The 21515-nt window shown below is 39.5% G+C and overlaps 1 protein-coding gene across 1 annotated transcript in view; it reads left to right on the top strand.

Annotated features, from left to right (window-relative positions):
- GRXCR1 (glutaredoxin and cysteine rich domain containing 1) overlaps positions 1-16935 on the top strand; it is a 299116-nt gene extending 282181 nt beyond the window's left edge. The window contains exons 3-4 of the mRNA XM_008701434.2: positions 7393-7458; positions 16578-16935. Of these exons, the coding sequence (XP_008699656.1) occupies positions 7393-7458; positions 16578-16757 (246 nt within the window). The 3' untranslated portion in view covers positions 16758-16935. The remainder of the gene's footprint in view (positions 1-7392; positions 7459-16577) is intronic.
- Positions 16936-21515: the final 4580 nt, after the last annotated feature.

Genomic DNA, 21515 nt, shown 5'->3' with positions numbered 1-21515 from the left:
ATATATATATATATATATTTATAATTCACCCATAAAAAAAGAATGAAATCCTGTCATTTTTGACAACATGGATGGAATTGAGGGCATCATTCTAATACGTGAAGTAAGGAAGATAGACAAAGACAAATACACTATGACCTTACTTGTGGAATCTAAAGGAAAAAAACCCAAACAATGAATTCATAGCTATAAAGAACAGATTGGTGGTTGCCAAAGGTGGGTATGGGACAGGGAGGCAAAATAGATGAAGGGGGTCAAAAGGTACAAACTTCCAGTTATAAAATAAATAAATACTGGGGATGTCATGTACAGCATGGTAACTCTAGCTAGCAATATTGCATTGTGTGCTTGAAAGCTTTTTAAGAGAGTTAGATCTTAAAAGTTCTCATCAAAAAAGTGTGTAACTATGTGCTGTGATGGATGTTAACTGGACTTACTGTGGTGATCATTTTGCAACATATACAAATATTGAATCATTATGTGGTATACCTTAAACTAGTAAAATGTTATCTATCAATTATATCTGAATTAAAAAAACTTTTGGTGAACTTAATCACTGCATTCTAAAAATCAGTTTATGCAGAGAATTTCGTGACACAGTAGACAATAGTCTTAAGTCTATTAAATAAAATAGTCTTCCTGGCTTCTAGCTCAGCTCCTACTACTATATATATATATATTTAGACAAATATATATATATATATTTAACCTAGTGACTTGATGTCACTTTTATATGATATGATAATAATTTTAAAGGAACAAGAATAAATAAATAAATAAAGGAACAAGCAAGATGGCCTTTTGCATAGAAAAGAGAATCATAGATCCCCATGACCATCTACTTCGATGATATGGCTTTAGTATAAAAAGATCAAGATTGGCCTCCGTGAGGAATTGTTCTTTATAGCTACACTGAAAAAAAAGTGGCTGGGCATTAATTACCCAAAACCTAAATCACTGTCTTTGGCAGGCATTTTTTAAAACCCCCCAATCAGTATTATATAATTATACAAAGCCAGTCCACTAGTTTACGGTCAGTTTTGCAGTTTTTTTCTTCCTGCCAGGGACACGGGAAAACTGTGCTCTTTAGAATGAGATTTTCCATGGAGGTTTACCGTGCTTTATAAGACACTGGAGGGATATCGCTACACCTGCTTTGAACGTTTTCCAGGCCTCAGTGTTTGGTGTAGAAGTCCAGGGTCTCAATGGAGTTTGTTCAGGTACTGGAGATGATCCAGAGCTGATTCCTGAAGTAAATTCAGCCTTTGTCAGCAGGGCTCAGGTGGCCTGTCTCCAGGCTGATGTAACCTCCCGTTCTGGTGGGCATGGCAGCCCCAGAAACAAACATTTATTGAGCATATCCTTTGGCAGTGACCGTGCTAGGTGCTGGTTGAGCTCCTTGAATGCCAACCCTGCCATCTGCTCTCCTGATTACACAGCAGAAAGATCCTTTAGCAACTGGCACTAGACAGTCCCAGCCTCCTGGTCTCCGTCAGAGCGTGGCCTCCAGCGGTTTGCTCTTCACTTCCCATCAAGGGCCCGGCTGAAGCAGCAATGGTCAGGGGAAAGCATTCACATGGTGTTCGTCCTCTCATGCCTCTAGGTGTCTGGCGTTCTAGCATCAAAGCGAATCAGCTTGCAGCTTTACGTCCACCGAGGTGCATTTTGATTTATGCCTTTGCTTAGCTGTCCTTTTGAAATCAGCCAGCATGATAAGAAACAGCCGTTTGGAATTTAATGCTGTATTGACTACGAAACGGCTGAAGACAACATGGCAAATGCTTACTGAGTGTCTGTGGTGCACCACGCGAAGCACTGGGTCCTTGAAGACGTCGTAGCCCCTGTAATCACCGCCGGGCTCACGGTGCAGTGGGGCGAGCCCACAGGAAGGAATGCCAGTTTTTGTCTGGGAAAATCGAAGAAGCTTCATCGAGAAGGTTAACATTTCAATTGGGTTTGGAAAGACGTCGAGAAGTTTTCCAGGAGACGGTGGGAAGGATGGAAGAGACTTTGGGCAAAGGTACAGAACATGTGCAATGGCACCTTATCTCCTGGAAGGACCTGGTATGTCCAGGAGAAGGAGAGAGGTTCAGAGTATTGGGAGTATATGGTGTTAAAGGAGAGGGCTGGAAGGGCTGGTGCAACCAGACGGTGGAGGTTTTTGTCGCCTGCACTGAGGAGTTTGGGTGTCATTTCAGTTGCCAGAAGATACTCCAAACAGCAGCGTAGGGTGTTCCGTAAAATAGAGAGAAATATATGGCAGGGAGGTAGTTAAGTGAGAAGCAAAAGGAGCCTGCTTGAAGCCAGCAGGAAGGATGAAAACTTGTACTATTTGAGTCCAGAGCCACTTCTGTGCGGGCATTTATTTGGAGACTATATTTTTATGGCTAATGAAAAAGCAGGGGTACTATTTATTATAGTAGCCAGATCATCTAAGGTATGATGGCAAGACATTACGTTGTTAGACGACTACGGTAAGAAAAACTTTGTTTCAACTGAGGAGCTAGTTTAGAATTAAATTTAAGGCTCAATCCTAGCTATCATTTTAAAATGTATTTAGGACATTTCTTATGTCCTGAATTTTTATTCAACTTTTATTTTGTTATATCATTGTATGGATCTTTTATTGAGGGCGACTTTCTTAGTAAGATGAAGTGATGTATGAATAAATGTAAATAAAAACGAAGACAAAATAATATATAATATATATGTTTAATGCACAATATGCTTTTATGTATATATACATTAAAAGTTGTGTGTGGTTTTGGTTAATGAGAACATTTTTTAAAAATTTTATTTGACAGAGAGAAAGAGCACCCAAGCAGGGGGAGCAGCAGAGGGAGGGGGAGAAGCAGGCTCTTCATTGAGCAGGAAGCCCGATGTGGGGCTCGATCCCAGGACTCTGGGATCATGACCTGAGATGAAGGCAGATGCCTAACCAACTGAGCCACCCAGGCGTCCCAAATGAGAACACTTTTTTTAGTTCTTCTGGACCTCTCAGAAATTTCAGGTCAATAGTTTCCAAACATGGATGTTCTCTGTGGGCTCGTGGAGACTGGATATCAGCGTGGAGATCCATCAGCCTGGAGAGCTAAAATCTATATGTGTAATTTTAAGTAATTCTTCAGAAAAAAATACTGAAGTGTTTGTATTTGCTTATTTCGGTTTTTGATGGTGATGTTTGGAAACCCTTGACCTGTAACTCTTCACAGAGATCTGGAAGAGTATGATGAATCCAAGCTGGCTTATACCAACCTTTAAGTTTTCCTCAGCTTATTGGTAAAATAGATTGCCTACACTGTGGCCTGGTCCCTTCCCTACGTTTCTTCCAGGGCACTAATCCAAAATACTCTGCAGAATCTGGAAGTTTCACTGAACATAGTTTCTCTTATTTTGAATCAAAGGAAATGTGACCACAGAAAGTCGTGTACATGTGATATTTGGTAGCCTTATTGCCCTAATTAATTTCCTTCCTTCATTCCATCTATGTGCTCAGTTATCTACTCTTTTTCATAAAGATAACAACTTAATCATTACTTTACGGAGTTTCCCCTAATCTTGTTGATTAGGTTAATTGCACCTTACTATACATATATACCTTTACAACATCTTGCACCAACATCTCTTTTGAGGTATTTATGACAGTTAGAAATTAACATCATTTGTGTGATCTTTTGTTTAACATCTGTCTCCTCCAAAAGATTTTATGTTCACTCAGGAACAGGGAGCCTATTTGTTTGTTTGTTTATTGTTTATATCTCTAACACTTAGCACGGTACCTAATGCATAATGGAGGCTCAAAACTGTGTTGAATGTGAACATGAGCATGAATGAGTATGAGGGCACGCTTTTGCACGTTCATGGATCAAAAATGATGGTAAGTGTCTGGTAGGCCTAATCAGCAAGGGGCTGATATCTTTTCTCAGCTTGTTCTTGTTCCTTGAAGGTGTGAGTCTCTTTTTGGTGATTTATATGACTATGGAGACTGTCTTATCTTCATCTGAGAAGCTTGTTACATGTAAAATAAAGTGGTTTATTCACATGTCACAGCTCACTGCTCAGAATTTTAAGGTGGCAAGAATTGAAGAATAGAGCTAATTTCATGTATTGAAGTTGATAATGAGCTATGTCTTTTCCCTGGAATATGCAGTGTATTTGAAACAACCAAATAAGGTATCACACTGATAAAAGAAAGAAACTGGGCTCTTCCTTAGCTTCTCTGGCACATTCAAATGAATTGTTTAGAATCATTGCAGTGAAAGCTTTCACTCACTTGACTTTCTTGGGCATCTTGTCAACAGGGAATCCTAATCCTAGACTGTCGTGTTCCTCAGGCTCAGATTTATCTGTAGCATTTTTTCACTAATAAATTATATCAGTGGGCAGATAGCATGCATGGCATCATGGAAAGAGTGTAGGTTTTAGAGGCAGCGCGACCTGAATTCAAGATCTGGCCAGGCTTTGTGTTGATTAGCTAAAAGGTGCTGGGCATGTTCCTTATTTTCTTCAAACTTTACTCTCTTTATTTAAAAAAATGAGATAATAACGCTTACTTTGCACCGATGATTAAAATAGCCAGGAAGGCACCCCGCACGTTACTCTTATCGTTAATGTCAGGATTGTATTAATTTTCGGAAAAAAATTCTGAATCAATTGAGAAATACATTAAAAATATTTCCATAGGTATCCTGGAAGTCTTGGTAAACCATGCCAAGTCATAGAAAGATGAATTAACTTCTACTTGCATAGAACTGAACGGTAGACTTACATTTTAAAAGCTAACACACTCACATGCGATGCTCTTAGGGAAAAGAGTGTTCCCTAAGAATGTCAATACTTAAACAAAAATACACTCCCCTTTTTGGACACACAAGTGTTTTTATAGACCAAGTAATAATTAGAATGTTTCTGATGGAAAACTGCAGGGAATGAGACCTTTGGAATAGGGAAATGCAGGGCACAGCCGGGCACGTTGAGAGATACCCTAAGCAATGTTCCAAGCCGCAGGATGGGAGGAATCTAATTTTTCCCTGAGACTTGCCAGCGAGGCTGCGATCCCCGTCCTGCTGCTGCTGCTGCTGTTGTTTCGGAGCAGAGAGGACGGCAATGTCCTTGTCCTGCCCTGTAAAAGCTTGCACTTACGTTCGGCCAGGACTGGGTCGGGTAGGGGTTGGGGCCGCAGGACCCAGTGGGGAAGTGGGGGATTTTGACCACTGTTTCTGTTCAGTACTTGGCAAAAGAGCAGAGAGCTCATTCCGAGGAAAGGATCTGAGGGCCAGCCAGGGGCACTTGTGGGTGGATGCTGTATTGTGTAGCAGCCGTGAGAGAGGGACCGAGTACTCAGCTTCCAGGTCTCCGGTACAGAGCAGAATTGTTCCCACCTTCGGCACTTGGTACGTCATCTGTGCACCAGACCGCAGGCGCGTCTTGAAGAGCAGTGACTAGCATGCATTTAGGTATATCGCTTCATCTGAGGAAAGCCTGTGTTTCTATTGAAACGTGGAAGCCACTCTTGTACTGTTGATGGTGCTGGAATTGGCTGAGGCAGGGCAAATTTCCTGTATTGATGGGTAATGAGAAAGTCCTTTCCTGGCCTATGCATTGTATTCTGAACAACTGACTGGGGCTCATTGACAGGTTGAGATAAGAAAACTGCTGGGAAGCAGATGCGCGATAGCTTCTCTGGGTACATTCATTTTGTTTGGGGTCATTGTGGTGCATGTGATTTCACTGAAGAAAAATGAGTCATATATTCTCCTTGCTGCTTCCGTTCATGGACCGGATTCCCCCGGAGCTTTTCCCATTTTAGCGCGTAGCTGACCCTTAAAAGAAATAGAATGCAGCAAAAGTAAAATATTACCAGTTATTGCTACGATTTAGAATTTCATGTTTTGTTTGGTGCTTTCGTTACCTCGGTTCCCACTGTAGGTGTGTCTCTTCTGTCCTCCTGGCCAAGCCACTCCCAAGCCAAAGAATATACCGTGCCTCGTAGAGCTACATATATCCTCCGTAGCCCTGAGTGTTCGTTCATCGTACTGTTCAGTACATCAAGTCGACATTTCGGATGGTGATTAAGGGGACATGAATTTTAGAAGATAAACTGAAGTAAAATAAAACCCAGAATGAAGGGCTCTTCTACACCAGTACAGAAATCGCCTACCCTGTCTTAGAAACCCCCCTTCAGCTGGAGTCCAGATCAAACGGCGCTAAGCTCGGTTTGTTGGAAAGCAGATCCTTTCCCTGTGTTAGGATTTGCTCACTGTCCCCTGCACCACCCACTTGACGCTTTTCTTTTCCATTCTACCTTGTGGCTTACTTTGTGGGGTGTTAACATAAAAATCTGTTGCAACCTTCTTAAGAATGAAGACCTTTTACATTTTTTAAGTGAGTCTTTGTATTTTCCACCCTGCCTGGCACGAATTGAATCCCAGAAGTATTTACTGTGTGATGCTATTTCTCCCTGTCTTGTTGATTAATCAGAAATTGATTCAGCACTTCTTCTGTGCCAGCAACTGTTACTCTGTGCCAGGGAGAGGTTGTGAACGAGGCATACATGGTCTCTGCCTTCGATCAGAAATCATTTCCTGCCTTCTCTATGCCTCTGCTTTGGGAAATTGAGTAGCAGAACGTAAGAGGCTGGACAGGAAAGGAGAAAGGGGTCTGTGAGTTTGTTGGAAAGTGCAGACATTGCCCCTGTTCCCATTTTCATGGTCAAGTTTTGGAGGTGAAAAACAAAGGCCCTGGAGCAAGTTCCCTGCTTGTGTTCAAATTCCCATTCTGCTTGCTTTCCACATGGCCTTGGAATTGTTGCTTCATCTCACTGAGGCTCACTTTGTGCTATTAAATAGAGTCTACCACTTCAAATCAGATGATGTTGGGTGCTTGGTTCATAACGTGTGCTTAGTTAGTATCAGTGGTTATTAATTTCATTATTACTATTAGCTGCTGCTATCTTTACATGCATGACTGTAAGAAGGGTCATGTCAGCACTGCTGTGAATAAGGTGGAGACAGCCCCGGCTGGGAATTTGCTCAATGGTTTCCTTTTCCAGATGGCAGAGCTGCCTTCGGGCTCTCTGAACAACTCTGAGGGGGACGGGTGTGCTAGAACCTTCCGTATTTGGACCTAATCTGAGAATCAGAGGCTTCCCGGCTCTTACCTCCTGCTGGCAGTCTTCCTTTTGCTCCCACTAAGCCTTACTAAATGGGAGAATATGTGAAGGGGATAAGAAATTTCCTCCCCTTTGGACTCCTGGTTGTAAGTTTACTTAGATCTGCGGAGAAGAATGGTGTTCAATATCTTGTGGGTTAAGCTCTCTCCTGGCTAGAACTTTATTTCCTCCAATACTAACAAAATGGATTTTCTTCCCCCCCCACCCTTTCTTGTTAATAGGGTGCTGAGAAAATTTTGTCAATGAATGAATCAGGAGAACTGCAAGACCTCTTAACCAAAATTGAGGTAATTGTGCTTTTAGCAACTTATTTTTAGTAATCAAAATGTTTAACACATTCTGATTTTAACTGAGTTTTCCTAATTGAATTTTCCCCCCATGTTCTTGCAAATATGGAACAGGATACATGTGGCAGCTCGCATTTGATATCACCTGCCATTAGGTTTGCTCCAGCTGGAGTGACTTTGGTGTTAGCTTCTACGAACCTCATACTATTAGGTGAGGATTCCAGTCAACGTTATTAGAGCCTAATTCTTTGTAATAGAGACATTGATGAGGTGTTTCTGAATCAGGCAATTGTCTCGAAGCACATTAACAATTTTTCATTTAAAATATTTTTCCCATGGACCAGCTTATCATTTCTAAAGATTATAGAAAAATGATTTCTCCAAAAGTGCATACTTTAATTTTGTTCCAATCTTTATAATTATAGCATCAGAACAGTTCTTGGTTCAAATATATAATGTATCAAATTAATATGGAACCAGGAAGCCTTCTGCTAAACTATTTTATCAGCCTGTTTCTATGGTAGGAAAGTCATGTATTTTCTTGCCCAAACTGGGACACTTTGAGAGTGAAAAGGGTGTATGAATAATTGTTCTGGGCCAGCACACATGAACCAGGACATTCCCAGGTGAATTGGGTGATATGGTCACCCAGTATCTATATGCTACTACCAGCTCTTCTTGCTTTAGAATCATGTCTGATTCTCTACCATTTTTTGTACTTCCCTTGAAAGAGAGAACTATTTGTGGCTTCTTCCTACCATTCCTTTGTGCAAGCTGTTTTCTCTGACTAGAATGTTCTTGGTCCAATTCCTCATTTCCTTCCACCATCTTTAAGACCCACGTAGAGTATCCCTTCTTCCCCAAATCAGTCCTGGTTCTCTCACCTTGGAATTTCTATAACCCTCTTTTTGTTGGATGCTTATCAAAGTTTTCTGACTTTTGTATTACTTTTCTTTGATCATTTGACTCATGTCCCAAATGAACTATGTGCTCCTTGGTTTTAGGAATCATGTCTTAGTCATATTGTGATCTTTCCCAAAGGACAAACACAATGAGGGCTGGTTCTCCATAGTCTGAAACTCCTCTCAGCTTGAAAATCTGTATGGATGGATTTATTTTTTTTTCCCCTTTGTCCCTATACTTGACTCCAACCCCTTGAAATTTGGCATATCTTTTTATTTAAATGATTTAACTTGGTTAATGTATATTATTATTTTCTGTGTACTTTTTAAATTTATGTGATGCTGTTATGTATTATACCTAATTTTGTTGCAAATTATTGTCACTAGGTACTATGTTTTTAAGGACTATCTATGTCACAATGTGAACATTTAATCCATTTCTTCTAAGTACTCCATAATGGAACTATTTTATATCTGTATTGTCCAACATAGGAGCCACAAGCTACATACGGCTCCTGAACGCTTTATAGCCACTATTATAGTGAATAATATGGCTAGTGTGACTGAGAAACTGAAATTTTAAATTTATTTACTTTTACTTGATTTAAAATTAAATATAAATAGCCATCTGTGGCTAGTGGCTCCTGTTTTGGACAGTGCAGCTCCATGGTGACCATCCACTATTTTTTATCTACCTACTTTTCCACTGATGGATACCCAGATGTCCTTCAACACCCTTCTCAAACAGTGCTGCAGGAACAACCTTGAACATGTCCCCTTATGGATTTCTCTGGGAGTAGAAATTGTTTAAGCATACACTTAATTTTCCAGGGAGATTGATCTCCGTAATGGTTGCATCTTGCAAATAACACCCTCTTGTAGAGAAAAAAGTTTAGTATGTTCCTATATTCTTTTGTTTGTTTGTTTCTGCATTCTTGACTATTTTACATTGTTCTCTAATGTACTGTTCTCTATTTTTTGTAGGGTAGTAGGTATAAAGATATATTGTCTTATTGTTCTAATTTACATTTTTCTAATTCCCACTGAGTTTGGATATCCCATTTATGCTTGTTAGATTTTAAATTTCTTGTGTAAATTGTGTATTCTTACACCTTACATGATAAATTCTTAGAATTGTCTTTTTTTTTTCTTGGTTGGTTTTCAGAAACTCTTTCTGTGTTCTAAATATTAATTTTTTGTTTGTTTTAGTCATTGTCAATATGTCCTTTCCTTTTTTCAGTTTCTTTCATGATGTCCTTCACCCAGTAGAAATCCTCTGATAATAATCAAACGGATCATTCTTTGTCATAAAGAAGTAACCTTTCATCTTAAGGTCACATTGATGTTATCCTACATTCCTTTCTATTAACTTTATAACATTTCACATATAGGTCTTAATTCATATAGAATGCACTTTCATTTTCTCTTCTTTCTTTCTTTCCTTTTTTTTTTTTTTTTTTTTGTGAGTAAAGCGATAGAAGTCTATTAAGTGAAGATACAGAAAAAGCTCTCGGGAGTGAGAGGGGTCCCGACAGCGTTGCCCTTCATTTTCTCACTTACGATGAGATAGCTTCCCCAAATCACCTACTAAATAATCTACTATTTTTGTATTGCTTTGTTGTGCCAATTTTATATCATAGTAAATCCCCATATATACTTGGGTCTTGGCTTGAGCTCTCTAGTCCGTTCTATTGTCAGTTCTTACTGTACCGATATCATATATTTTTATTTCTGTGGTTTTACAGCATCTTCTGGAGTCATATAGGGTAAACCTCTCTCATTACTCTTTTTAAAGATTGATGATTGGCTTAGCTGTTCATGGACTTTTATTCTTTGAGTCTATAATCCCTTAATTCAACTTGATTAACCCCGTCATGCTGTATAAATATAACCTTTCTCTCTCAGCTCAAAGTGAACAGGAAAGAAGATTTTGTTCTTTTCATTAAGTCTGTCTCCATTCTACAGATGACATAAGTAAGGTGCAAATATTTAAGACAATTCTTGATGTTGAAAAGAATTGTATGCTACTGGGTTCTGCTGTTGTAGTTGCTGTAAGGTGCTATAACTCTGTTGGGCTGCTTTTCCCATATAACAAAACTGGGAGAGACGTTGCGGCCGTCCAAGAAAACCCTAAACTCTGCCTGTGAAAGAGGCTAGGGCTTAAGGCACACTAACCTAGGTAAAGATACTGACCTTCAGGAGAGGCAATTGGAAGAGCCAAGAAAAGTGGGTAAGAGATGCAAGATTCAGGTCTAAACCCATCCCATTCTTCAGGTTGACTTTTGGCAGTGAAGTAAGAGTTAAATATTCATGAAGTTGGAAATATTGGAGGCTTAACTATGTAGCAAGCAATATTCTTGATGTTTTACATGTATTAAGTCATTGAAACCTCACAACAATTCTGCAAGTTGAGTTCTCTTATCCCCATTTTATTAACAAGGCAATGGAGGCACAGAAGATTAGATCAGTTGCTGAAGACCTTACATACAGTGTTTGATTCATGATTCTAATCACCTTGACTCCAAAGCCCATCGTCTTAAGCATGAATCTATTCTGCCATGCCTCTCAACTTAAGTCTGGGAAATCTAACCATACATGGCAGGACCCAGGGCTCAAGTAGACAGAGCATTAGATCCAGGGAACAGGCTAGATTTTAACTCTAGGCTCTGAAACTAGGGGTGGGGCATCCTGGAAGACAGATAAATTGGTGATAACTTTAGAGATCTTGCCAAGTTCTGGTTTGCTGTTACTTGGTGCTACATGGTAGACGATGACTGTCCTGGTCCTTATAATTTAGGTCCTAGTTTTCAGTAGTTATTCCAAATGATGGTGAGGAAAGAGGCATAGCAGTTGCAGGACCATTAGAAATGGAGTCAGCAAGTAATTTCAAATTTCCCAGTCAAAGAATCTTAGCATACATCCAGCCCAAGTGAAAATTGCTCTGGGAAGCTGAGTGGGCCGGATTCATTAATGAAGATCGTCAGTGGACCTACCCGTGAGGAGCTTGGCCAAAGCCAGCAGAAGCAGGTGGAATATAGCCATAGCTGCTATGGATACTTGGGCTCACTGGTGCTGGGTGCACCACATTTCCTGAGACGATTTTGCAGGGGATCCTCCCAATACAGTAGGAGCTCTGTGTGGACACAAGATCCTTGTCTATTTTGTTCTATTCTCTCCTTCTAGTGCCTAGAACAGGGGTTGGCAAATAATAGACAATAAATCTTTGTTGAGCAAAAAGATGAATGAATCCTCTTTCATCCAAGGTTTCTTTTTTGAGAAGGCAAAGCAGTTAACTGATGAAAAAGGAGAGAAAAATCGTTATTTTATGTAGGATAATGCTTGGGTGAGAAGGATGGAATGAAAACACCATCTGAGTAAAATGTATTTATTTATATATTTATGTATTTCTTTATATGAATAAACAAGCTGGAGATTAGAAGCAAAGAAGTGTTTAAGTCTCCCCCTAAACAATAACCATGATGGATAGCTGATCCTGCCAGTGTCCACACAGAGAAAGCCAGGGGAGCCTTGAGATGTATTAGCAAACACCTGGTTATGGCAGACACTGAATTAAAGATTGCAGATGGTAGAGAAGCTCCACGCAAGCTTTTGCCTTGCTATTTTTTTTAAAGATGCGAACAAACATTCTTGTCATTTCTAATGAGATTGCCAACATAGTGTCCATTTCCTGTACTTTTTTCTTGTAAAATCTGACTCTCCCCTGAGGACTGGACTACTTATTTATTGTTCATGAAGAACAGAGGTAAGATTTTCAGCTACACATGGAGGATGCTAGAAATGGCACAGGCTATTTTTACGGGGCATTGGAGTTGTCACAAACTGTCCCAACCCTCCCCTGGGAAGCATAGTTCTGGATGATCTCCCCTCCCACGGGGGGTGGCCGTGGCATATTCACAGCGCACAGCGGCACAGCGCCACCTACTCACCTGGGAAATCAGGCCATGGACTCTATCTGCCTCTCTCTGAAATCTGAACATATTTTTAAGTAGGTTTGTAGCAGTCCATCACCCTAGGTTCAAGGACCAGACTCATATATTTAGACTTACACATTTACGATAGTAAGCTACAGATTTCCTGTGTCTGCGTTTTGTTCAGTGGCTTCTTTCTCAAGTCTGCAAATGGAGGATGCCTGAAACTCTGATTATCAGGAAAGATTGTGTCTATTAGCAGCTTGATCAGACAGAGAGAGGTGTTTAGCAGGCACTCAGCAAGGATTTGCTGAATTAAATTGAATATAGTTTTAAAACAAAATACATAGACAGAGGTAAATTGTCCAGAGATGATTATATGCCAAGTGTGCACTCTTTGACAATTTGTTATATGGATAAGTTTGCTTCATAGACGATCTGGATGATGAGGTTTATGGTTACAGGAACTCAGATAAATGACTTCCTCTTCACTGGACTACTTAAAGAGTCTTTCAAGCTCTACTAGAATAGGAATAGATAATCTGAGTTTAAAAATAATAAATACATTCATTTCCTAATCTTGAGGAAGACACTGAAAGCCTTTGATGGTTCTATATTAGATAAGGGGAAAAGCTCTTTATATTTCTGAATTTGAGTTTGTGCCACAAAGGAAATCTATCTGACAGCCATTCATAAGCTCCATCCTTTTACCCTTGTCCCCTTGGTCCTTTGTTAGAGACTCTGGAGTTCTTCTGTGCTTCAGTTCGGATGACTGCGGTATGGAGCAGACTTGGTCAAAGACCTAAGGGTGGGGCTGAGAGCTACTATGAAGTGAACAGGAAAGTGTCTGGTTCCCTGCTTTATCCCCAGTGCCTTGTACAGTGCCTGGCAAGTAGGCCCTCAATATTTGTGGAATGGATGAATACATGGACGTGTCTCACCTGCTGAGTATCTGTTTGTTTAAAGTCTCTCACCAAGTACATGTGAACAGAAATAGGCAAAAAGGGAGGATAACGTCTCCCTCCTTTTTTCTTGAATTCCACCCCAAAGAGACATGCCTCTACCCAAACCACTATTCAAAGGAGGGCCATTCTGTAGACTCAGCCCTCTGTGTGCTATTCTCATCCGGGTCTGCATGGCTTCTCGCTTTGCTGGGCTACAGGGCACGGAAGAGCTAATTCCTTCAAGTTCAGGGTTTCTGCAATAAACCTCTTCATTGAAAGTGGAAGTCTGTTTTGTTGCTATGAATAGTGACTATTGCTAACTTCGGTTATTCCTTCTTCCTCCTCCCTAGAACATTGTCCCTATTTAGGGGACTTTTCTAGCTCTTTCAACATCTGTCCTGGGGGCAGAACTGTCTACTTAGCTGCATCTAATACATCGAATCCAAGCCGGTTCTTTCTCTTTGTAGAAACTCTTCTAAGTTGGAACCACAGCCTAACACAAGTATAACTTTATAATAAAAGTACTCTCTGAAGGAGACAGCTAGAAATAACTGAATTATTTATTTTTATTAGAAGAACAAATGGAGTAGATTGTGCTGGATGACTTAACAGGAATGAGATTCCTAGAGGCTAATGGAGCAGTGGGAGCTCCAGACCTGATCACCCCCACCCCCACTTCTGTTTCAGTCACGGCACTTATCATTTTAACTCTTTTTGGTGTGGGGATCCCATGTAATATGTTATCGGACATGAGCATGGATGTAAATAAAGGTTAAAAACTATAAAGAAAGACCGTGGGATTTGCTGTTTTTTGTTGTTTTACTTAAATTCTAGTTAGTTAGCATACAGTGTAATATTAGTTTCAGGTGTACAATATAGTGATTCAACACTTCCATACATCACCTGGTGCTCCTCACAGCAAGTGTGCTCCTTAATCCCCATCACCCATTTAATCCATCACCCGCCCGCCTCCCCTCTGATAACCATGTTTGTTCTCTGTAGTTAAGAGTGTGTTTCTTGGTTTGCTTCTCTTCTCCCCCCCCCCGCCCCGTGATCATTTGTTTTGCTTCTTAAATTCCACATATGAGTGAAATCATGTGGTTTTATCTTTCTCTGACTGACTTGTTTCGCTTGGTATAATACTCTCTGGCTCCATCCACGTCGCTGCAAATGGCAAGGTTTCATTCTTTTGGATGGCTGAGTAATATTGCATTGCATGTATCTGCCACATCTTCTTTATCCATTCCAGTATCAAGGGACACTTGGGCTGTTTCCATAGTTTGGCAATATTTGAGACATACCTATATAAAAATTGATTTGTAATCTATCTGAAATACAAATTAACTGGGCATCTCATAGTTTTAATTGCAAAATTTGATGACCCTATTCCACTTGGAACCCAGACCTAGTTAAAATCCAGCACTAATGGGTGAAGTCCTGGACTCAGAGGCCCTGCAGTTCCTTTCTCCAGGACCTAGGCCAGCCCAGCATCTGTTCTGACCAGTCAGGGCTCTTACTGTACAAGTCATTATATATTTTTAATATAAACTCCTAGCATAGCTCTAGTCAGTGTCAAGGACCTATCTTTTATCATATTCTTTCTAAAATTTAATAAGAACACCATTATTTACTAATTCTTCTATAATTTGCTTTTAAACTACCTTCATTTCCTATCACTAGGTTTGTTTTTACTCAAAGCCGTTGGGTTTTTTCTAAAGACTTTTTAATATTATGTAAAATTATAAATTCACTATACCATGTTTTGGTCAATTCTTACATAAAGGAATGACAAAACCCACCTACAAAGTAACTAGATTGCTATACACACTCAATCTAACCTTTGGGGAAGTTTTGAATCTATAATCTTGGTAAAGTTCCTTGTTTGTTTCATTCAGCTTGCCAGCCACTACTTTCCATCAAAGTAATTCTGTGCCACTAAAAATGAGATATCACATGGATTTTGCCTTCTTGATATAATAGCTAAGTCAAACTGTAATTGCCAGTGAACTTTGCTATAGAGAGAGAATGTATATCTGAAAAGGAGTCTGGGAACATACAGATTTTCAGGCAATCATGCCCTTCATGTTTGTTCCCCAAAGTACATTCCTTAAGGTACTAATTGTGAGAGAATTATAGTTGTTTCCTGGGAGGAGGGTTATCACAGCTGTATGCACTGGGGAAATGGTGGGTTACACCCTGTTAGTCAGGTTCCTTTTCCTTTGGGTGCTTTGGAGACTTTAGTATGTAGGGTTGTGAGTCTCTGGAGAACAGCCATACATGTGTGTGTGTAAAGTATGTTTGAGTGTATTTCTGCGTGTGCGTATAGAAACATATTTCCCAATCTTATTTTTGCAATTATTCTCTTCACAAAGCCAAGCCTTCAAACATGGCTGCAGACTCCTATTTTGCAAGTCAGAAGCTTGGTCTTAATTCACGTTTCTCTTTGTATTCCTTCTGTAATGACTCCTTCCTAATCTCCCCGCGGCTGATGGATGCCACTCGTGGACTACGGCAAAGGATATGTGCTCAAAGAAGCAAATAGGAATGTGTGTGAATAATTTTCAAAATATTAGCCTCAACACTCCACATAGTTATCTCCATTCCAGTAGGAAGGTATTTGTCTTTACGTGAGGTAGAACGGCGGATAGCCATTGTGGGAAGTTTTATGGACTTAGATAAATGTCTTAAGATTTCAATGCCTATTTCCTTAAATATAAAATGAGGGCAAAGATGCCTGAGTTATCTGCTTTGCAGTAGAAGGTGTCTGTACGTGTAAAGGATGGTGTGAGGGAAGATTCTATACAATACGGCATTTGAAAGTGCTTTTAAAAAAACAAAGCATTATTCCAATGTGCAATACAACAATAAATCTTCAGTTGATCTTGGCTCCTCCACTCTTCAGCTTTTAGTTTTCTGATTTTCCAGGCTCACTATTAGTGATACTCTTCTATAAACAAAGATATAAACTGTTAAGAGATACTACAGGGAAAGCTACAGTACCTTCCTCTAATGCGAATAACCATTTCCTGAATAGCTTGGTTTGTAGATATGTGTTTTCATATGATAGATTTCCTGGGATATGGATGCCTTTAACCTAAAATGCACCAGCCTTCACAAACCAAGGTTGTGCTATTGATGGCCATCAATGGCATGATAAGGAAAACTTCAGCGAGCTTTCCCCCTGGGTCTGATGTGCATAAATGGTCTGTGATTTCAAGTCCACAGTCATATTATGCCAATATTATTTTACGACCATCCACAATACAGAATGACAGGGAGGCTGATTGAGTTGTTCACGCTAACGCATTTTCTGTCCTCTCTTGTCCCCCTGCCGCCCTCTACAGAGAGTGCAGCATCCACATGAGTGTCCCTCCTGTGGAGGCTTTGGCTTTCTTCCGTGCTCCGTCTGCCACGGGAGCAAGATGTCAGTGTTTCGAAACTGCTTTACAGACTCTTTCAAAGCTTTGAAGTGTACTGCCTGCAACGAGAACGGTCTTCAGCGCTGTAAGAGCTGTGCTGGTTAGGTGGACCTCCCACCCGCGGCGCCACCTCGTTTTATTAACCAAAGTCAGTAGTATGGTTTATACGTTTTTTTTAAAGGTCATGTTTATGGACTGATCAATAAACTTTATGACAATTGCCTTTGTTTTGAATTTTTGCTGTGGCCATTTTCATTGATTTATTAAATAAATGTTTGTTTCACAACGATGTGCCATGCCCTGTGCTAGACCCTGGTTTCTACTTGAAATTAATGGAGCACCCAGGAGCATTCCAGGATATCCAAACTCTGATTTGTTAAATGTGTTTGATTTTCTGAAGAGATGACAAAATATATCTAATGGTGCCTATTGCAGTGTCACCCTTTTGTCTAGAAAGAGTTAATCCAACTCCCGAGATGCATAATGCATTTCTATGTATCTCAGCTACAGAGAGGAAGAGGGCTCTGGACAGTGGAAAGGAATATGATCATATTTTTTAAAATATTTGCTTTGTGCTGTTGTCACTGAAAGCCCTCCAAAAAGGTACTGTCGTATTTTTGAGCTGGACATAGTTTGAACACATAGGCAATGTTAGCAAAGTAGACAAAAAGAAATTTTGTAATAATTATTGGTTGATGCCTACCTGTACGTGTGTCTGTATCCTGATGGAGTCCTTTATGAATGACTGTAATAAATCATTGCTCAATATTTGAAAAGGTAATCAAAACATTTTACACTTTGGCATTGTAAAAAGCTATACAGCTTTACCGAGTACTTTCTTATCAGTGAGGCAGGGTATAAGGTATGGTTTCTATTCCCATGCAGCTTACACTCTAAGAAGGAAGAAAGTATTAAATAAGTATAAGCAAGATGAATCTTATACGTAACAAATAGTACAGTGTGCTATGGGAATTATAGCATGAGAACCAACCTAGATATGTTAGAAATGGTAAGAAAAGGCTTTGTTGAGCAACTGATGTTTCAACTCCTGCATGAAGGATAATTGGAAACAAGTTAGCCACAGAGCAAGGGTGATTGTGCTTCAGGTAAAGGAATAACGTATGTGGAGACCCAGAGGTCAGAGAAAGACTGTATGTTTGAGGAACTGTAAGAAATCCAATATGGGGAGTGACAATTAGTAATAGTAGAACAGTTTATAGCAGGCTAAGCCTCCTACTAATAACACATTTATTTTGAACAAAGTAATGAAAAATAAACAATTGTTGAAGGCGTTGGAAAACAACTACAACCAGAAAGAAACTGGAAGGGATTCAATCACAGGAAGAAAGAAAACAAACAAAATGAACCTACATTTGTCCAGCTTTTATCCTCTGAGAACACTTCTCAGTTTGCACAGAATATAGCTCACAAAGAAAGTGCAAACTTATCAGATTAAAGAAATAAATATTGACGTTTGGGGTTGCAGGATGCCTGGAACTGAATGGAAAATTCTAAAAAATGAGAGAACCAAATGGATGGAGCCACCAAATCTGCTTATTAATTCCACTTAAATCCTGGGCTGATTCCTAACTTACCTATGCAGAGTAATATTCTGGGACCAGTTTCAATGTGTGGGGGTTTTCCCCACACCACCAAGCAATTCTCTGTCACCATCTGGGGGTCCTACAGTTCAACTCAATTCTGACACTGTCTACCGGGAGATAGTGTCAGATCCCATAGGTTAAGGGCTGAGTCCCACAAGACGGCCCACCCATCATTGCCACTTCAGATGTCTATCAAAAGTCTAAGTTGTCACCTGTGCTTCTAATCAACCAGCTAGAGATACGAGGTTCCAAAGACCCCCAATCTGGGTTTGATTAGAGAACTCAGAGAACATCTTACCTACCAGATTACCAGTTAAGGCTGTCACTCAGGAACAGCCAGATGGAAGAGACGTATAGGGTGAGGTGTGGGGAAAGGAACTTCCATGCCCTCTCCAAACATGTCACTCTCCCAGCATCACCACCAACTCAGAAGCTGTCCTAAATTCTAAGGGTTTTAGCTCTGTGCCAGAAAAGGGCACAAAGACCAAATATGTATTTATTATAAATCACAATATCACCCAGAGGAAAGAAATAGCTGAGAGACCAGAGAGTTGAGCAGAGATTCCAACAGCTGCTCATACTGCAAAGTCAGAGTTTGGAGTTCAAGTGGTAAACACAATGAATGTTTCCTTAAAATCCCTGAAAAGCCCCATATTTAGAATTAAGGCCAAGGATTAAGGGCTTTATTGTAAAGCTAAGGGAAAAAACAAAACACCCTTGCCTTTAGAAGACCAAAAACAAAACTTGCATGGTATCATGGTATCTTTGGCTGCTTGCTAGAGCAAAACTCAACACTTGAACTGAAAAAGAAAGGAACTCACTGAGTATAAAAATCTATAGCTAACATTATACTTAATGGTAAAAATATTAAATATTTTTCCCCTAAGATCAATAAGAGTACATAAATGTCCACTTTTATCACTTCTATTCAATATTATGATGCAGGTCCTATCCAGTGAAACAGACAAGGAAAAAAAAAGATCACAAAGATTGGGAAAAAATAAAGCTCATTATTTATAAATACCATGACTGGAATGTAGAAAATCCAAAGAAATCTACAAATTACTGAACTTCAGAGTGAAGTTAAAATTGTTGGATTTGAGGTCATTTTGTAAAAATTAGGAATACAATGCACAAGTAAACAATTAGAATATAAAATTAAAATAATACAATTTATAATGTTATCAGCAATCTTTGGATGGAATACATTTTACAAAATATGTGTAAGATTTCTACATTTAATACTACAGTGTAAATTTTGCTGAAAAATTATGGAACCCAAATACATGAGGAAACATACCACGTTTTGGTTTGGAAGATGACATTTTAAAGATATCTATAGTTTCAATGCAGTCTCAACTAAAATCCACCAGACTTTTTGTAAAGTTTGACCAATAATTTTAGATTTATATAAAAATGCAAACAATCTAGAATATTCAAGAAAATGATTAATGAGTAGAATAAAATAAACAAATAGACCAGTGAAATTGAATAAAGAATGGAGAAATAGACATACACAATAAGGTCAATTGATTTTCAAGAAAGATGCCAAGTTAAGGCAGTGCAGAATGGGAAGTCTTTCTGACGAATAATGCTGGAACTACTAGATTCTCATATGGAAAAAAATGACCTTGAAAGCTACTACTACCATTCCCACTACTCCTGCTACTGACATCTAGTAGCTAGAGGCCATGGATGCTGCTAAAGACCTTACAAAACGCAAGATAACCCCACCCTCAATAAAGGATTCTCCAGTCTGAAATGTCAAAGTGTCAAGACTGACAATCTCTGATGTAAACGTTAACGCTGGACCAGGAGAATATCTTTACAGTCTTGGGGTAGGCAAAGATGTTTTGAACAAATCACAAGACACCTAACTATAGAAAATGATAAATCAGACTTAATTAAAATCTCCTCATTAAAAAATAAAATGAAGAGGGGAGCTGTAACTGGGAGAAAATATTCACAGTACAAATATCTGCCGAAGGACTTCATCTAGGATATATAAAGAACTCCAGAAAATCATTATTAAAGACAATCTAATAAAGAAGTGGGCACTTCACAAAAAGAAGATATATGGATGGTTGAAAACAAGGGGAAATATACATATTAGTCCTTGGGGGGATGCAAATTAAAACCACAATGCAACATTACCATATCATATTTAGAATAGCTAACCTTTGAAGGGCGTCTGGGTGGCTCAACCGGTTAAGCGTCTGCCTTCAGCTCAGGTCGTGATCCCAGGGTCCTGGGATTGAGCTCTGCGTTGGGCTCCCTGCTCAGGGGGGAGTCTGCTTCTCCCTCTCGCTCTGCCCCTCCCCTACCCCTGCTTGTGCTTGTGTTCTCTCTCTCTCTCAAATAAATAAAGAAAAAAATCTTAAAAATAAAAAAGAATAGCTAACCTTTTAAAAGACTGGAGATCTAAAGCGTCCCTGTAGATATGGAACAACTGGATCTCCTACACATTGCTAAAGAGAAGGTTAGTTGGTGCGACCAATTAGGAAAACCCTTTGATGGTTTCGAATAAAGGTAATTGCATGCTCAATAGTTTTACCCCTAGTTATTTATTCAAGAGAAATAAATAACCTATGTCCACATTGTGTATGAGTTTCATGGAATCTATATTCATAATAGGCAAAAGGCGAGATGCCCACTGACAGGAGAATTAATAAGAAAATTATGGTATATTAACACAGGGGCACAGTACCTAGTAATAAAAAAGGACCCAGCTATTGATTCTAACAATAACATGGATGGATCTCAAAGACATTACTAAAGTAAACTAAGCCAGACATGAAGAACAGACTATGTGATTCCACTTATATGAAGCTATAGATTAGGGCAAAATCAATGTACAGAACAGTTGCCTCACAGGAGAGAAGGGACAAAAGATGAAATTAAATATGACCAGACCAGAATAAGACAGTGGTGCAAATTACCGCTAGTTGTGAGTAGATTTCTCTTCTGTCAAGAAAGAGGGAAGAGATTCTGAAATCGGTGAACAAATTCTCATCACAGCTCCAACATGGTTCTGAGATTCTATGAAGCAGTAAGGCCTATCCAGAAATGTCCTGCGTACTCCGGCACTGGCAATGTGTCTGCAAATCCGACCATAGTCCCCATGTCCTTCCTGTCTGGGGTATAACCGGGATGGAGAATTAGAATAGTACAGGGGATTCTAATTTTCAGGCCCTATCTCGGACAAAAGCTCTCTTTCAATTATGTTCAGGAGAAATTTGTGTTTGTCTCCTTTACTCTT

Source organism: Ursus maritimus, unplaced genomic scaffold (genome assembly GCF_017311325.1).
Source record: "Ursus maritimus isolate PB19 unplaced genomic scaffold, ASM1731132v1 scaffold_8, whole genome shotgun sequence".
NCBI lineage: Eukaryota > Metazoa > Chordata > Mammalia > Carnivora > Ursidae > Ursus > Ursus maritimus.
The sequence above is the reverse complement of the archived record's forward strand: the minus strand, read 5'-3'. Positions and strand labels throughout refer to the sequence as shown.